We start from the raw sequence: 12,475 nt of genomic DNA, 5'->3' as shown, positions 1-12,475 counted from the left end.
CCCCCCGCCCCGCCCCACCCCCGCCGGCTCCGGCCCAGCACACACAGCTGTCTCTCAGGTCCCTATGAACGAAGCACAGGCTCCTACCAGGGCCCTTGCGTTCATTCTTTCTCCGTGCCTGGAGTGCTCTGGCTCCTGCCCTCGCGGCTCCTGCCCTCGTGGCCTTCATGTTTTTGCTCTCACGTCACCTTCTTGGGGAAGCCTTTCGTGACACCCTGTTTTAAGTTGCAGTGCCCTTCTCGCTCTCCATCCCCTTTTAATTTTCTCCTTGGTTCTTAGTGGTCACCTGATACGTATTTTCTTATTACGTATTTGCTTCTTGGTGATCTCTTCCTCTACAACACAAACTTTGGGGCAGGGATTTTGTTTTGTTTATTGCTGTGTTCTAGTGGGCATGGTTTCCAGCATATAGTAGATGCTCAGTATTTGAGTGAATTAATGTGCACTTAAAAAAATACTTTTATTGGGTCCACACTTTTAAGCCTTTGGGGTTTTTTTTTCTCTGTGTGTGTGATTATTTAACTAAAATTCTCCCAAAACTTTTTAAAACTCCCTCCAATCATTTCCTTACTCTCCATTGTATCCATGACCACCTACCATCCCATGGATGTATGTGTTTGCTTAATTGTGTACCCTCCCCTCTGTGGAGTGTGGGGCTCAAAGAGGGCAGGGACTTTTTCTCTTTTGTTCATTATTCTGTGCTTACTGCCCCGAGGAGTGCCCAACACACAGGAGATGCTCGATTTATTTATTTCTAATTTATGAATGAATGAATGAATTGATGAGCACAGATAGGACGTCCTACAGTAGAAATTACAGGTGTTTTGTTTTTATTTTTAATACAGGTAGATCAGATGAATAAAATAGTGGAAGTTCTGGGTATTCCACCTGCTCATATTCTTGACCAAGCACCAAAAGCAAGAAAGTTCTTTGAGAAGTTGCCAGATGGCACTTGGAACTTAAAGAAGACCAAAGATGGAAAACGGGTAAAATAGGGAAATAATTTTTTTGAGCCTTTGTTATTTCTTTTACTGAGCTGTCTTTATATAGCGCATTTTGTATTTACTTGAAATCAGTGTTGCTGAAGTCAGTTATTTACAGTAGTTCCACTGATAACTTAGGTATATATTTTCTTCATAAGTTGGTTATAGAGTTTGACCTGAACTATCTGTATGGACCAGTGTTTGCTTAGTGCTCTTTAAGGCTTCCTTTTGAAACTGTATGTCTGCCTTTTGAGGTAGCTGATCAAATCACCATGCCTTGTTTCCACAGTAGAATGAGTAAGTTTGACCTTTGTTTTTCATAGTTTGAGTATGTAGTGAAGTCACAGTTAACAATACTGCAGCTGTGAACAGTGGAAGTCATAATTGCAGTAAATGGCTCTTTTTTTTTTTTAAGTTCAGATGAGAGAAAAGGATTCTTGACTTAAGCAGGTTGTGACAAGAATATGAACTGACTAAATGGTCCTTTGATAGATTTCAGATTCCTAGCTTGGGTAACAGGAGTTTCACATCTCCAGAATCTTTAAAATTTAAGTGAGGTTTTTAAACACGTTAGGTACGTTTTAGTAATTTTCTTTTATCTGAGAACTTTTTTCAGAGACCTAAACTGTGTCAGTTTAATAGAGTAAATGATAACAGTTTTGCATCTTGATTTACATCTTTGTTTTATATATCTGAAAATAATCATATGTTTTGTAATCTAGCTTGTTTCTAGTATAAGATGAAAATAATCTACAAATATGTGATCGTATGTGATACATATACCAGACACCTTGTGATTGTAGTTTTTGCATTTTCAACACTTAAAGAGATTTTATTTTTGCTACACTTTTTATTTTGCCCTTGCGTTTTAGCGATGCTGCCACCAGGTGTCATTTCCAGTGAACTGAAGATGATGCTTATGTGCTGTAAATTCACCTTCAGCTATGGAGCCTTAACTTTTAATATCAAATGGTTTTTTTAAGAATATTTTTAAAAATTATATATATATAAAACTACCTTTCACAACTGATTTGTAACTTAACTGCATTTTGCCTTATTTGCTGAAGTTCCAGGCATTGTAATATCCGGCAGCTAAATTATGCCTACTCCCCATAAGGAAGGGATGGAAAATACCAAGCAGACATCCTGAATCCTTTTGCCTTTGTCCACATAGCTTTATCAGTCATGGCCCCTTTTCCCATTGAACCAAAACAGAGCCTAGGAGTCCTTAGCTTCTGCAGCATTCAAGGTTGCTCCTACCAGTTGATTTTAATTAGCATGGAGGATGTGAAGCCTTCTTTATGTTTTTGTCTCTCTGCAGTACAGGCTGCCACTTCTTTTTCCACTTTGAAGTTTTTTTTCTTCTGCTGCTGTTTTTTTTCCTTTTTCTAAATGAAACATTCATCTCATTCCATTTCCGTAATCTCTGCCTTATAAAACCACAGTTAAGTCACAATGAATTATAACCTATCATTTCTCCAAAATTCAGGTATAATTATTTTAAATTGTTTAGGGGGGACATTTCAGAAAAGAGTAGTTAAATCTTTTCCCTTAAAATTGAAAGTGAGTATCTTGACCCACATTTAATACATATTAATTAACCATAGATTATTTGAGGTTTTCTTTAGCTGCAATTAAGCAACTGACTTAAGAAACTTTATTTTTAAAAGTGTAAGATAATTACTCCTCTTTGAATAGAAATAAATTTTCAGCAACAAAAAAATCAAATCCATAACCAAATGGTTACATTGTAACAATGCACTAGGGATTTTAACCATAAGTATAAACAGGTGTGCATGCACTATTGTTGGGTATATTTGTTTGCTTTATTTCCTTAGTGATTTTATTTTTACTTTTAATTTCTCATTTTATGTTTCAAGGGCCCATTTTAGCTTCCTAGTAATGAAATCCATACCTACTATCTATTTTTTTTCCTTTGGTGGGGAAGGCGGATGAAGAATTAAGAGTATAAACGATGCTGTTTTGTTGAAGTATAATTTATAACAGTAAGATGAGTATTTTAAGTGTTCTAACTTTTTAACTTTTAAATACAACAGTATATATCCACTACCTAAAACAAGGCATAGAGTAAGTACTTCCACCACCTCTTATATCCTTTTCTGTCATCTCACCCTCAGTTTCTGATTTCTGTCATCATAGGTTAGTTTTGACTATTCATAGGAAAAATTCATGTAAATGGCATCTGTATAGTATTTATTACTTTGTTTCTTTCACTTAACAGACATTGTTTTTGGAGATTCATCCATATTGTGTCTCAGAAATTACTCCATTTTATTGCTTCATAGTATTTCATTGAATGGAAATACTGTATTTATATTTACCTGCCAGTGGATGTTTGGGTTGTTTCCAGTTTAGGACTGTTATGAATAAGGCTACTGGGAACATTCTTGTATCAACTTTTGTACACTTAAATTTTCATTTCTCTGGGTTCACTACTTAGAAGTAGAATTACCAGATCATAGGGTGTATGTGTGTTTACCTTCATAAGAAAAGAGCAAACGGTTTCCCACAGTTTTATCATTTTGCATCCCCACAGGTATGAGAGTTCCAGCTGCATGACATCCTCACCATTTGATGTGGCTGGTCTTTTTGATTTTAGCCGTTCTAGTGGGTATATAGTGGTTTTCATTTGCATGTCCCCAAGACTGGTGATAGTGACCACCTTTTCCTGTGCTCATTAGCCATTCATGTGTCTTCGCTTTTGTGATAGTCTTTCCAGTCTTTTGCCTGTTTGTTATTGGGATGTTTAATTGTCGAGCTGTAGGAGTTCCTTTTTTTTTTAGCATGTAATGGATATAAGTCCTTTGTCACATATATGTCAGTATTCTCAGACTGCGGCTCGCCTATTTCTTTTCTTAGTAGTAGTTTTTAATGAGCAGGAAATTTAATCTCTTTTTTTAATGAATAGTGTTTTTTGTATTCTAAGAAATCTTTACCTTCCTCAAGTTTATGAAGATACTCTCCTTTAAAAGTGGTTTTTTTTTTTTAACATCTTTATTGGGGTATAATTGCTTTACAGTGGTGTGTTAGTTTCTGCTTTATAACAGAGTGAATCAGTTATACATATACATATGTTCCCATATCTCTTCCCTCTTTGTCTCCCTCCCTCCCACCCTCCCTATCCCACCCCTCCAGGCAGCCACAAAGCACCGACCCGGTATCCCTGTGCCATGCAGCTGCTTCCCACTGGCTATCTACCTTACGTTTGTTAGTCTGTATATGTCCATGTCTCTCTCTCGCCCTATCACAGCTCACCCTTCCCCCTCCCCATATCCTCAAGTCTGTTCTCCAGTAGGTCTGTGTCTTTATTCCTGTTTTACCCCTAGGTTCTTCATAACATTTTTTTTTTCTTAAATTCCATATATATGTGTCAGCATACGGTATTTGTCCTTCTCTTTCTGACTTACTTCACTCTGTATGACAGACTCTAGGTCTATCCACCTCATTACAAATAGCTCAATTTCGTTTCTTTTTATGGCTGAGTAATATTCCCTTGTATATATGTGCCACATCTTCTTTATCCATTCATCCGATGATGGGCACTTAGGTTGTTTCCATCTCTGGGCTATTGTAAATAGAGCTGCAATGAACATTGTGGTACATGACTCTTTTTGAATTTTGGTTTCCTCAGGGTATATGCCCAGTAATGGGATTGCTGGGTCATATGGTACTTCTATTTGTAGTTTTTTAAGGAACCTCCATACTGTTCTCCATAGTGGCTGAACCAGTTAACATTCCCACCAGCAGTGCAAGAGTGTTCCCTTTTCTCCACACCCTCTCCAGCATTTATCGTTTCTAGATTTTTTGATGATGGCCATTCTGAGTGGTGTGAGATGACATATCTCATTGTAGTTTGGATTTGCATTTCTCTAATGATTAATGATGTTGAGCGTCCTTTCTAAAAGTTTTTCTTTAATTGAAGTATATGTAGTTGATTTACAGTGTTGTATTAGTTTCAGACGTACAGCATAGTAATTCAGTTATACATACATATATATATTCTTTTTCAGGTTCTTTTCCCTTCTGGGTTATTGCAAAATATCTAGTATGTCCCTGTTGGTTTTATATATATAGTAGTGTGTATATGTTAATCCCAAACTCCTAATTTATCCCTCCCCCATCCCTTTCCCCTTCGGTAACCCTAAATTTGTTTTCTATGTCTGTAGGTCTGTTTCTGTTCTGAAAGTAAGTTCATTTGCATCTTTCTTTTCTTTTCCCTTTTTTTTTTTTTTTTTTTTTTTTTTTTTAGATTCCACATATAAGTGATCTGTTTTTCTTTGTCTGGCTTATTTCACTTAGTATGATAATCTCTAGGTCCATCCATGTTGCTGCAGATGGCATTATTTGATTCTTTTCTATGGCTGAGTAATATTTCGCTATATATATACACATACACCCCACATCTTCTTTATCCACTCATCTGTCGATGGACATTTAGGTTGCTTCCAGGTCTTGGCTATTGTATTGGGTTGGCCAAAAAGTTCGGGTTTTTCTGCAAGGTGTTACGGGAAAACGCGAACGAACTTTTTAGCTAACCCAATAAATAGTCCTGCAGTGAACATCGGGGTGCTTGTATCTTTCCGAATTAGTTTTCTCTGGATATATGTCCAGGAGTCAGATTGCAGGATCATATGGTAACTCTATTTTTAGTTTTTAAGGAACCTCCATACTGTTCTCTATAGTGGTTGTACCGATTTACATTCCCACCAACAGTGCAGGAGGGTTCCCTTTTCACCACACCCTCTCCAGCATTTATTATTTATAGACTTTTCCATAATGGCCATTCTGACTGGTGTGAGGTGATACCTCATTGTAGTTTTGATTTGCGTTTCTCTAATAATCAGCGATGTTGAGCATCTTTTCATGTGCCTGTTGGCCTTATCTTTCTTCAAGAATCTTTACATCCTTACTTTGTGTATGTCTGTGTATATTTGTTTTATCGATAACTGAGAGGAGTGTTCATTTTTAGTGATGATACTGGATTTGTCTTATCTCCTTTAGTTGCTTTATGTTTTTTGAAGCTCTCAATAGGTATACCTATTTAGTATTTTTAGGACTTGGTGATAAATTCAGTCTTTCATTACCATGAAATATTCCTCTTTATCTCTAATAATATTTTTGTTTTTAAGTCTACTTTGTCTAATATTACTCTAGCTATACCAGCTTTTTAATTCTTAACATTTTTAGGGTGTTGTTTTTTTTACCCTTTTACTGTAGTAAACCTGTTCATACTTTTGTATGTAAAGTATGACTTTTGTATTCAAAATGTAGTTGAGTCATCCTTTTTAATCTAGTCAAATAGTATCTTCCTTTCACAATGAATATTTAACCTATTTAATTATTCAGCGGTTTGGGTTCTGGACTTTTGCCTTATTTGTATTCTATTTGTTTTATCTGTTCTTTGTTCCCTGTTCCTTCTTTACTGCCTTCTTTTGAGTTGAGTACTTTTTGGTATTTTATTTCACCTTTTCTTAAGTGACTGTTTAGCTGTTCTTCTGTGTGTAATTTTTAGTGTTGCTTTTACTATATGCATCTTTAACTTACCAGTTGAACCTAACAAAATGTTATATCACTTTATAAACCGTGTGATAACCACGTGCTTTTATCTAACTCCTCCTGTCTCTTGTCATCATATATCACTTACACATATGTTATAACCCTCACAACACATTGACTACTTAAATTAAAAATGATTTTTAAAAGAGATTTAAAAGTACATAAAAAATAAAGAAAATAAAACGTTCTTTTCGGGAATTCCCTGGTGGTCCAGTGGTTAGGACTTGGAGCTTTCACTGCTGCGGCCCCAAGTTCAGTCCCTGGTTGGGGAGCTAAGATCCTGCAAGCCCAAAAGAAAAAAAAAGTTCTTTTCTTTTTACCCATAGAATTTTTCATTTCTTTTTGCAGTTCCTGACTTTAATCTTGTATTATGTTCCTTCAGCCTGAAGAACTTCCTTTAACTTTTTATTTTATAGTGAATAACTTCTGCTGATGAATTCTCTCAGCAGTTATCTGAAAATATCTTTATTCACCTTCGTTTTGGGGAAGGTATTTTCCATGGATATGGAAACTACAAATTGATACAGAATTTTAGGTTTACGTTTCAGCAAAAGAAAATTTAGTTGTTTAAATATGTTAATGACATTGTTTTCTGTATTACATTGTTTCTGAAGAAAAGTCAGTGGTTTTTCTAAGCATTGTTTTCTTTATGAAATATTTCTCTCTCTTCCCCCTGGCTGATTTTGATGCTTTTTTTTCATTATTATAACTTAAGATGTTTTTATTTGATTCTCACAATAAGAAGACGACGACAGATAGTAATAATAGATATTCTTAGTTCCATTTTTACACATCAGAAAACTGAGATTCAAGAGTGTTAAATAAATTCTTTGGCGACCACAGCCAGGAATGGTAGGGCTAGAAAGCAAGCTCGGGTCTTCTCAAGGTGCGCTTAGAAAGAGAACTTGGGGATATAACGAAGAAGGAAAATGCCTTTAGCACAGGGATCTTCTGTGGAAGAGAAGAGTAAAGAAGCAAGCAATTTGGGTGATGCACTCAAACATGACATATAAAAGCTGGTATGAATTTTGTAGATCTTTTCGTTCAACCTCTTTCACCCTTTTTTTTTTTTTTTTTTTTTTTGCTTTTTTTTATGTTTGATTTTTCAGCAGTTTGACTATTAGGTTCTTATGTATAGTTTTTCTTGTATTTATTCTCCATGGAGTTTGCTGAGTTTGTTAGATCTGTGGGTTAATCTCTTTCATCAATTTTTGAAAGTGCTCAGACATCATCCTTTCAAATATTTGTTCTGCTTCACTCTCTCTTCTGCTAATTATTCAATTAAATATATGTTATACTGCTTACTATTAGAGGTCTCTGGTTTATTCATTTTTTCTTTTTGTGTGTTAGTTTAGATAATTTCTTTGATCTGTCTTTCTAGTTCACTGATTGCTTTTCTTCTTTTGAGCCCAGTCTGCTGTTAAAACCATTAAATGGATGCTCTGCATTTTTTTTAGTTCTAGTGTTTTCACTTAATTTATCTTTTAAAAAAAAAAATACTTTGGGGCTTTCTTGGTGGTGCAGTGGTTGAGAGTCCGCCTGCCGATGCAGGGGACACGGGTTTGTGCCCCGGTCTGGGAAGACCCCACGTGCCGTGGAGCGGCTGGGCCTGTGAGCCATGTCTGCTGAGCCTGCGCGTCCGGAGCCTGTGCTCCGCAACAGGAGAGGCCACAACAGTGAGAGGCCCGCGTACCGCAAAAAAAAAAAGAAAAAAAATAGTTTTAAATAACACCCCCCAGTCTATCCACACATTACCTAACTTTTGAACTAAATTCTTTTTATCATAGTTATTTTTTAAAATTAATTAATTAATTAATTAATTTTGGCTGCGTTGGGTCTTTGTTGCTGCGTGCAGGCTTTCTCTGGTCGTGGCAAGCAGGGGCTACTCCTTGTCGCAGTGCACGGGTTTCTTGTTGCGGTGGCTTCTCTTGTTGTGGAGCACGGGCTCTAGACGCACAGGCTTCAGTAGCTGTGGCACATGGGCTCAGTAGTTGTGGCTCATGGGCTCTAGAGCGCAGGCTCAGTAGTTGTGGCGCACGGGCTTAGTTGCTCCACGTCATGTGGGATCTTCCTGGACCAGGGCTCGAACCCATGTCCCCTGCGTTGGCAGGCGGTTTCTTAACCACTGCACCACCAGGGAAGCCCCATAGTTATTTTAAAATACCTGTCTGTCTGTTTCAACATTTGGGTCATTTATATATGTGAGTTTTCTACTATTTTTTTCACTTGATTATGGACCCTTTTTGTTTGTTTGTTTCATGTGTCTGTAATTTTTTATATGTATGTTGGACTTGCTCTATTTAAGAACAGTTGAGATGGAAGTAAATTTTATTTCCCTTTAGAAAGAGGCATGCTGCTTACTCTGTCAGGTTACTAGTGTGATGAGACTGAGTCAGTTTCATTTGTAGTTTAGCTGAATGTGGGCTTTGTTCTGTTTGTTTGCTTGACTTAGATTCTATTCTCCACTGTCTTCATAGGTTTTAAGCGGTGTTTGGAAACTGGAGAGATCTTTTATGCATTGTTGCCCAGCCAGCAACCCGCTGCTAACTCTTGGTGCCTCGGGGTGATCTGTGTCCATAATGCTGCTCTGGCCCCCCCCCACCTCTGCAGCGCCCTGGGGGACCCTCCCTGGGTCGTCTACCTGTGCCATCCTGTGGCCCAGCCACACGTGGCTGTTAGAAGTTGGTTGGGAGTTGGGCTGGACTCTCCTTAGTCACATCTATGGCATTTGCTCCTTCTCCCACCATAAGTCTCTTTCCTAGGAAAGACTCTTCATTTTCTAGAATTTAGTTAATCTGGTTTCTTTAGTCCTCAGCTCTCTGATAGGTTTTTAAAAAGCAGTGATTTTGTTGTTTGCCTGCCTGACTTGTTCTTGATTTTAGAGTAAGAGCAATGGTCTCTTGCGAATTTCTACATTGTACCTAGAAGCAAAAATCCAGTGATACTATTCTGAATAAATTCAGTATTCATAGGGATTTTAAAGGTTATACTGTTATCTGTTAAAATGAGTTCCCAGAAAATCTCAGCACATGTTAAGGCAATTTATTATTAAACATATTTTCTATCAATAAAATGAGGCATAAATAATTTACTTCTGATTCTTTTATCTGCATATGAGCAGGTAGGGTTAGACCCATGATTCTTCATTAGGAGTGATCTTTAAAGCTTTAATGAGCCACTGTTACTGAGTAAGTGCCCCTGAGTTCACAGGTGTATTGGGCAGAAAAGCGGTTCACAACCACTGGTTGGCACAATCCCTTTGTAAAGGACCCCATAGTAAGGGTTTCGGCTTTGTGGGCTTCTGTTGAGTATTCTTACTTGGTTTTGTTTGTTTTTACAATCTTTAAAAATATAAAAACCATTCATAGTGGAGGCTATATAAAAACAGGCTCTGAGCCAGGCCATAGTTTGCTGATCTCTGGGCTAGATGATCTTTATAGTCATTTCTGGTCTCAAAATTGAATTTCTCCTAACTGCAGTGTGTTCGGAATAGTATGTGTGAAAATATAGAGGCTCTTAACTATAAAGCATTCTTTTTAATAAAGGCCTCAACATTATCATACATGTGAGCATATTTGACATTATGTAGGCTTTTACATATTCCATCAGATTTAGAGAAAGCCTTTTTATCTTTTTTCTCTTTAGGAGTATAAACCACCAGGAACCCGCAAACTTCATAATATTCTCGGGGTAGAAACAGGAGGACCTGGTGGGCGTCGTGCTGGGGAATCGGGTCATACAGTAGCTGACTACTTGAAGTTCAAAGACCTCATTTTAAGGATGCTTGATTATGACCCCAAAACTCGAATTCAACCTTACTATGCCCTGCAGCACAGTTTTTTCAAGAAAACAGCTGATGAAGGTACAAATACAAGTAATAGTGTATCCACGAGTCCTGCCATGGAGCAGTCACAGTCTTCGGGCACCACCTCCAGTACATCTTCAAGCTCAGGTCTGTTCTTTTGATAGTATATTAGGCTTTGAAATGTTTCCTCTTTTCTTTACAAAGTGGGGGTTATTTTAAAGTTTTTTAAAGTTTGTTAATGGGTGGGAGAAATTATTTTTCCCGAACCTATTCTTTGTGGCTAGTAAAAAAATTCACCTCCCCCAAAGTTCTAATATTTAATTATGCGTATAATAAATTCTGCTTGGAAACAATACTCCTTATTAGCCAAATTTTAAAATTGTTTTTAAAATGGAAATACTTGGTTCACATGCTTGAGTTTTCCCCTGACTTAACCAAACTTGGTCATATTTTAGTTCAGTGGTTGATGTGAAAGAACATAGAGAATTGGAAGCCTTCCTGGTATACTTTCAGGTTAATACAGATTTTTTTTTGGTGACTCACTTCCCGTTTTAATGTTATAGTTTTAGGATATATACTTGAACACAATTAACTTTACACTCACAAGCTGTACCGTGTTGTGATACTTCAGGTGGATCATCGGGGACGAGCAACAGTGGGAGAGCCAGGTCGGACCCAACGCACCAGCATCGGCACAGCGGCGGGCACTTCACGGCTGCTGTCCAGGCCATGGACTGTGAGACACACAGTCCCCAGGTGAGCGGTCACACAGCCCTTCATTCATGCCCTCCACTGTGCCCAGGCGTACCAGTGTTGGATGCCAAGTGGTTTTAGAATGATAACGTCATTTACTCTGAAAGGTTCATAGCTTCCTTGATTGTAAAGAATTCTAACTTACACATCCTTGCAACTTTTTCCCTCTGCGTTTCGAGATAGCTGCCGTTTACTGAGTGCATACCAGCAGCTGCTCCAGGTGTTTGTTTATCTTGTTTACTCCGGCAGCATTTTGAGCCTTGCCCTGTTTGGATTTTCATTTTACTTTGGGAACTGTGACTTCAAGGTTTAGGGAACTTTCTGAGGTGTGTGATCTTAATTACTGCACTCCACTGCCTCTCGTGATCTGCTGTCACTGATAGTCCTAGATTCTGAATCAGTTTGTGGTTTGATTTTCACCTCCATTTTTTGCTTTGAAGGTTTTTTGTTAAAGAGGATCTAATTAAGTAAGTTTTTTTAAGGGGTGAAGCAGATGATGGTAGTCAAAATATTTATTAAATACTCTTTGTAAAATAATAAGTTAATTTATACTGAGTACTGCATTATGATGTTTACAGTGAGAGGCAAGTATATTATCTAATGAGAAATAAAATGGAAGTTGATGAATATCACTGCCCATTCTTGGGACTGGGGCAGCTGAGTGCTGGTGGAGAAAGGCATACCTGTAGATGCATCGTTACCCCTGTTGATTCGTAGTCACCAGCATCTACTTGGGCAAACTTGCATGTTTCTCAGGTCATCTCATCATGCTCCCATTCTCTTTAATAATTGCTTCAGACTCTCCTACTCTTGCTAGAAACCTTTGCCTCCCCTTCTCTGCTCTCCCTCACTCCTCACTGTGTAAGGAACAGTCCTCAGAAAGGAGCGTGTCACCAGCCACCGCGCCCCGCCGCCATGTGTGCTTGTCCCCTTTCTCCAGCCCCTTGTCAGCAGGGGCAGCAGCTCTTGGCTGGGGCCAGCCACCTCGGGCCCTGCCCCTCTCCCCCCACCCGCACAGGACTTGGCCCTGCTCAGCCACTGGCCCCTGTGTCCTCTGCTCGCCTTCTCCCCGTCAGCACCTGATCATCCCCAGCTCTCTCCTGTCTGAAGCAAAACCACTCCCTGGCCCTTGTCTTCCTCACCCCACATTTCTGCTACTATTACTTCACCCTTTAAGAGTCCTCAGCTGCTCTAGTTGGGCTGCTTCCCAACTCAGGAAACTGTTCCTGTGGAGTCACAGTGGTCATTACTGAGGAGCCTGGCAGACACTCAGTCACTTGTCTCTCTCTGGTCCTCACTCACGTTGACACAGCCCTGGCCTCTCCGTGCTTTTTTTTTTTTTTTTTTTTTTTTTTTT

General features: G+C 38.4%; 1 protein-coding gene across 1 annotated transcript in view; it reads left to right on the top strand.

Annotated features, from left to right (window-relative positions):
• The window catches only part of DYRK1A (dual specificity tyrosine phosphorylation regulated kinase 1A), an 87,921-nt gene that overhangs the window by 70,790 nt on the left and 4,656 nt on the right, over window positions 1–12,475 (top strand). The window contains exons 9-11 of the mRNA XM_007470487.1: window positions 846–986; window positions 10,206–10,512; window positions 10,997–11,121. Of these exons, the coding sequence (XP_007470549.1) occupies window positions 846–986; window positions 10,206–10,512; window positions 10,997–11,121 (573 nt within the window). The remainder of the gene's footprint in view (window positions 1–845; window positions 987–10,205; window positions 10,513–10,996; window positions 11,122–12,475) is intronic.

The sequence above is a fragment of the Lipotes vexillifer genome, unplaced genomic scaffold (assembly GCF_000442215.2).
Source record: "Lipotes vexillifer unplaced genomic scaffold, Lipotes_vexillifer_v1.1 scaffold402, whole genome shotgun sequence".
In the NCBI taxonomy this organism is placed as follows: Eukaryota; Metazoa; Chordata; class Mammalia; order Artiodactyla; family Lipotidae; genus Lipotes; species Lipotes vexillifer.
This window is presented reverse-complemented; position numbering and strand designations above follow the sequence as displayed.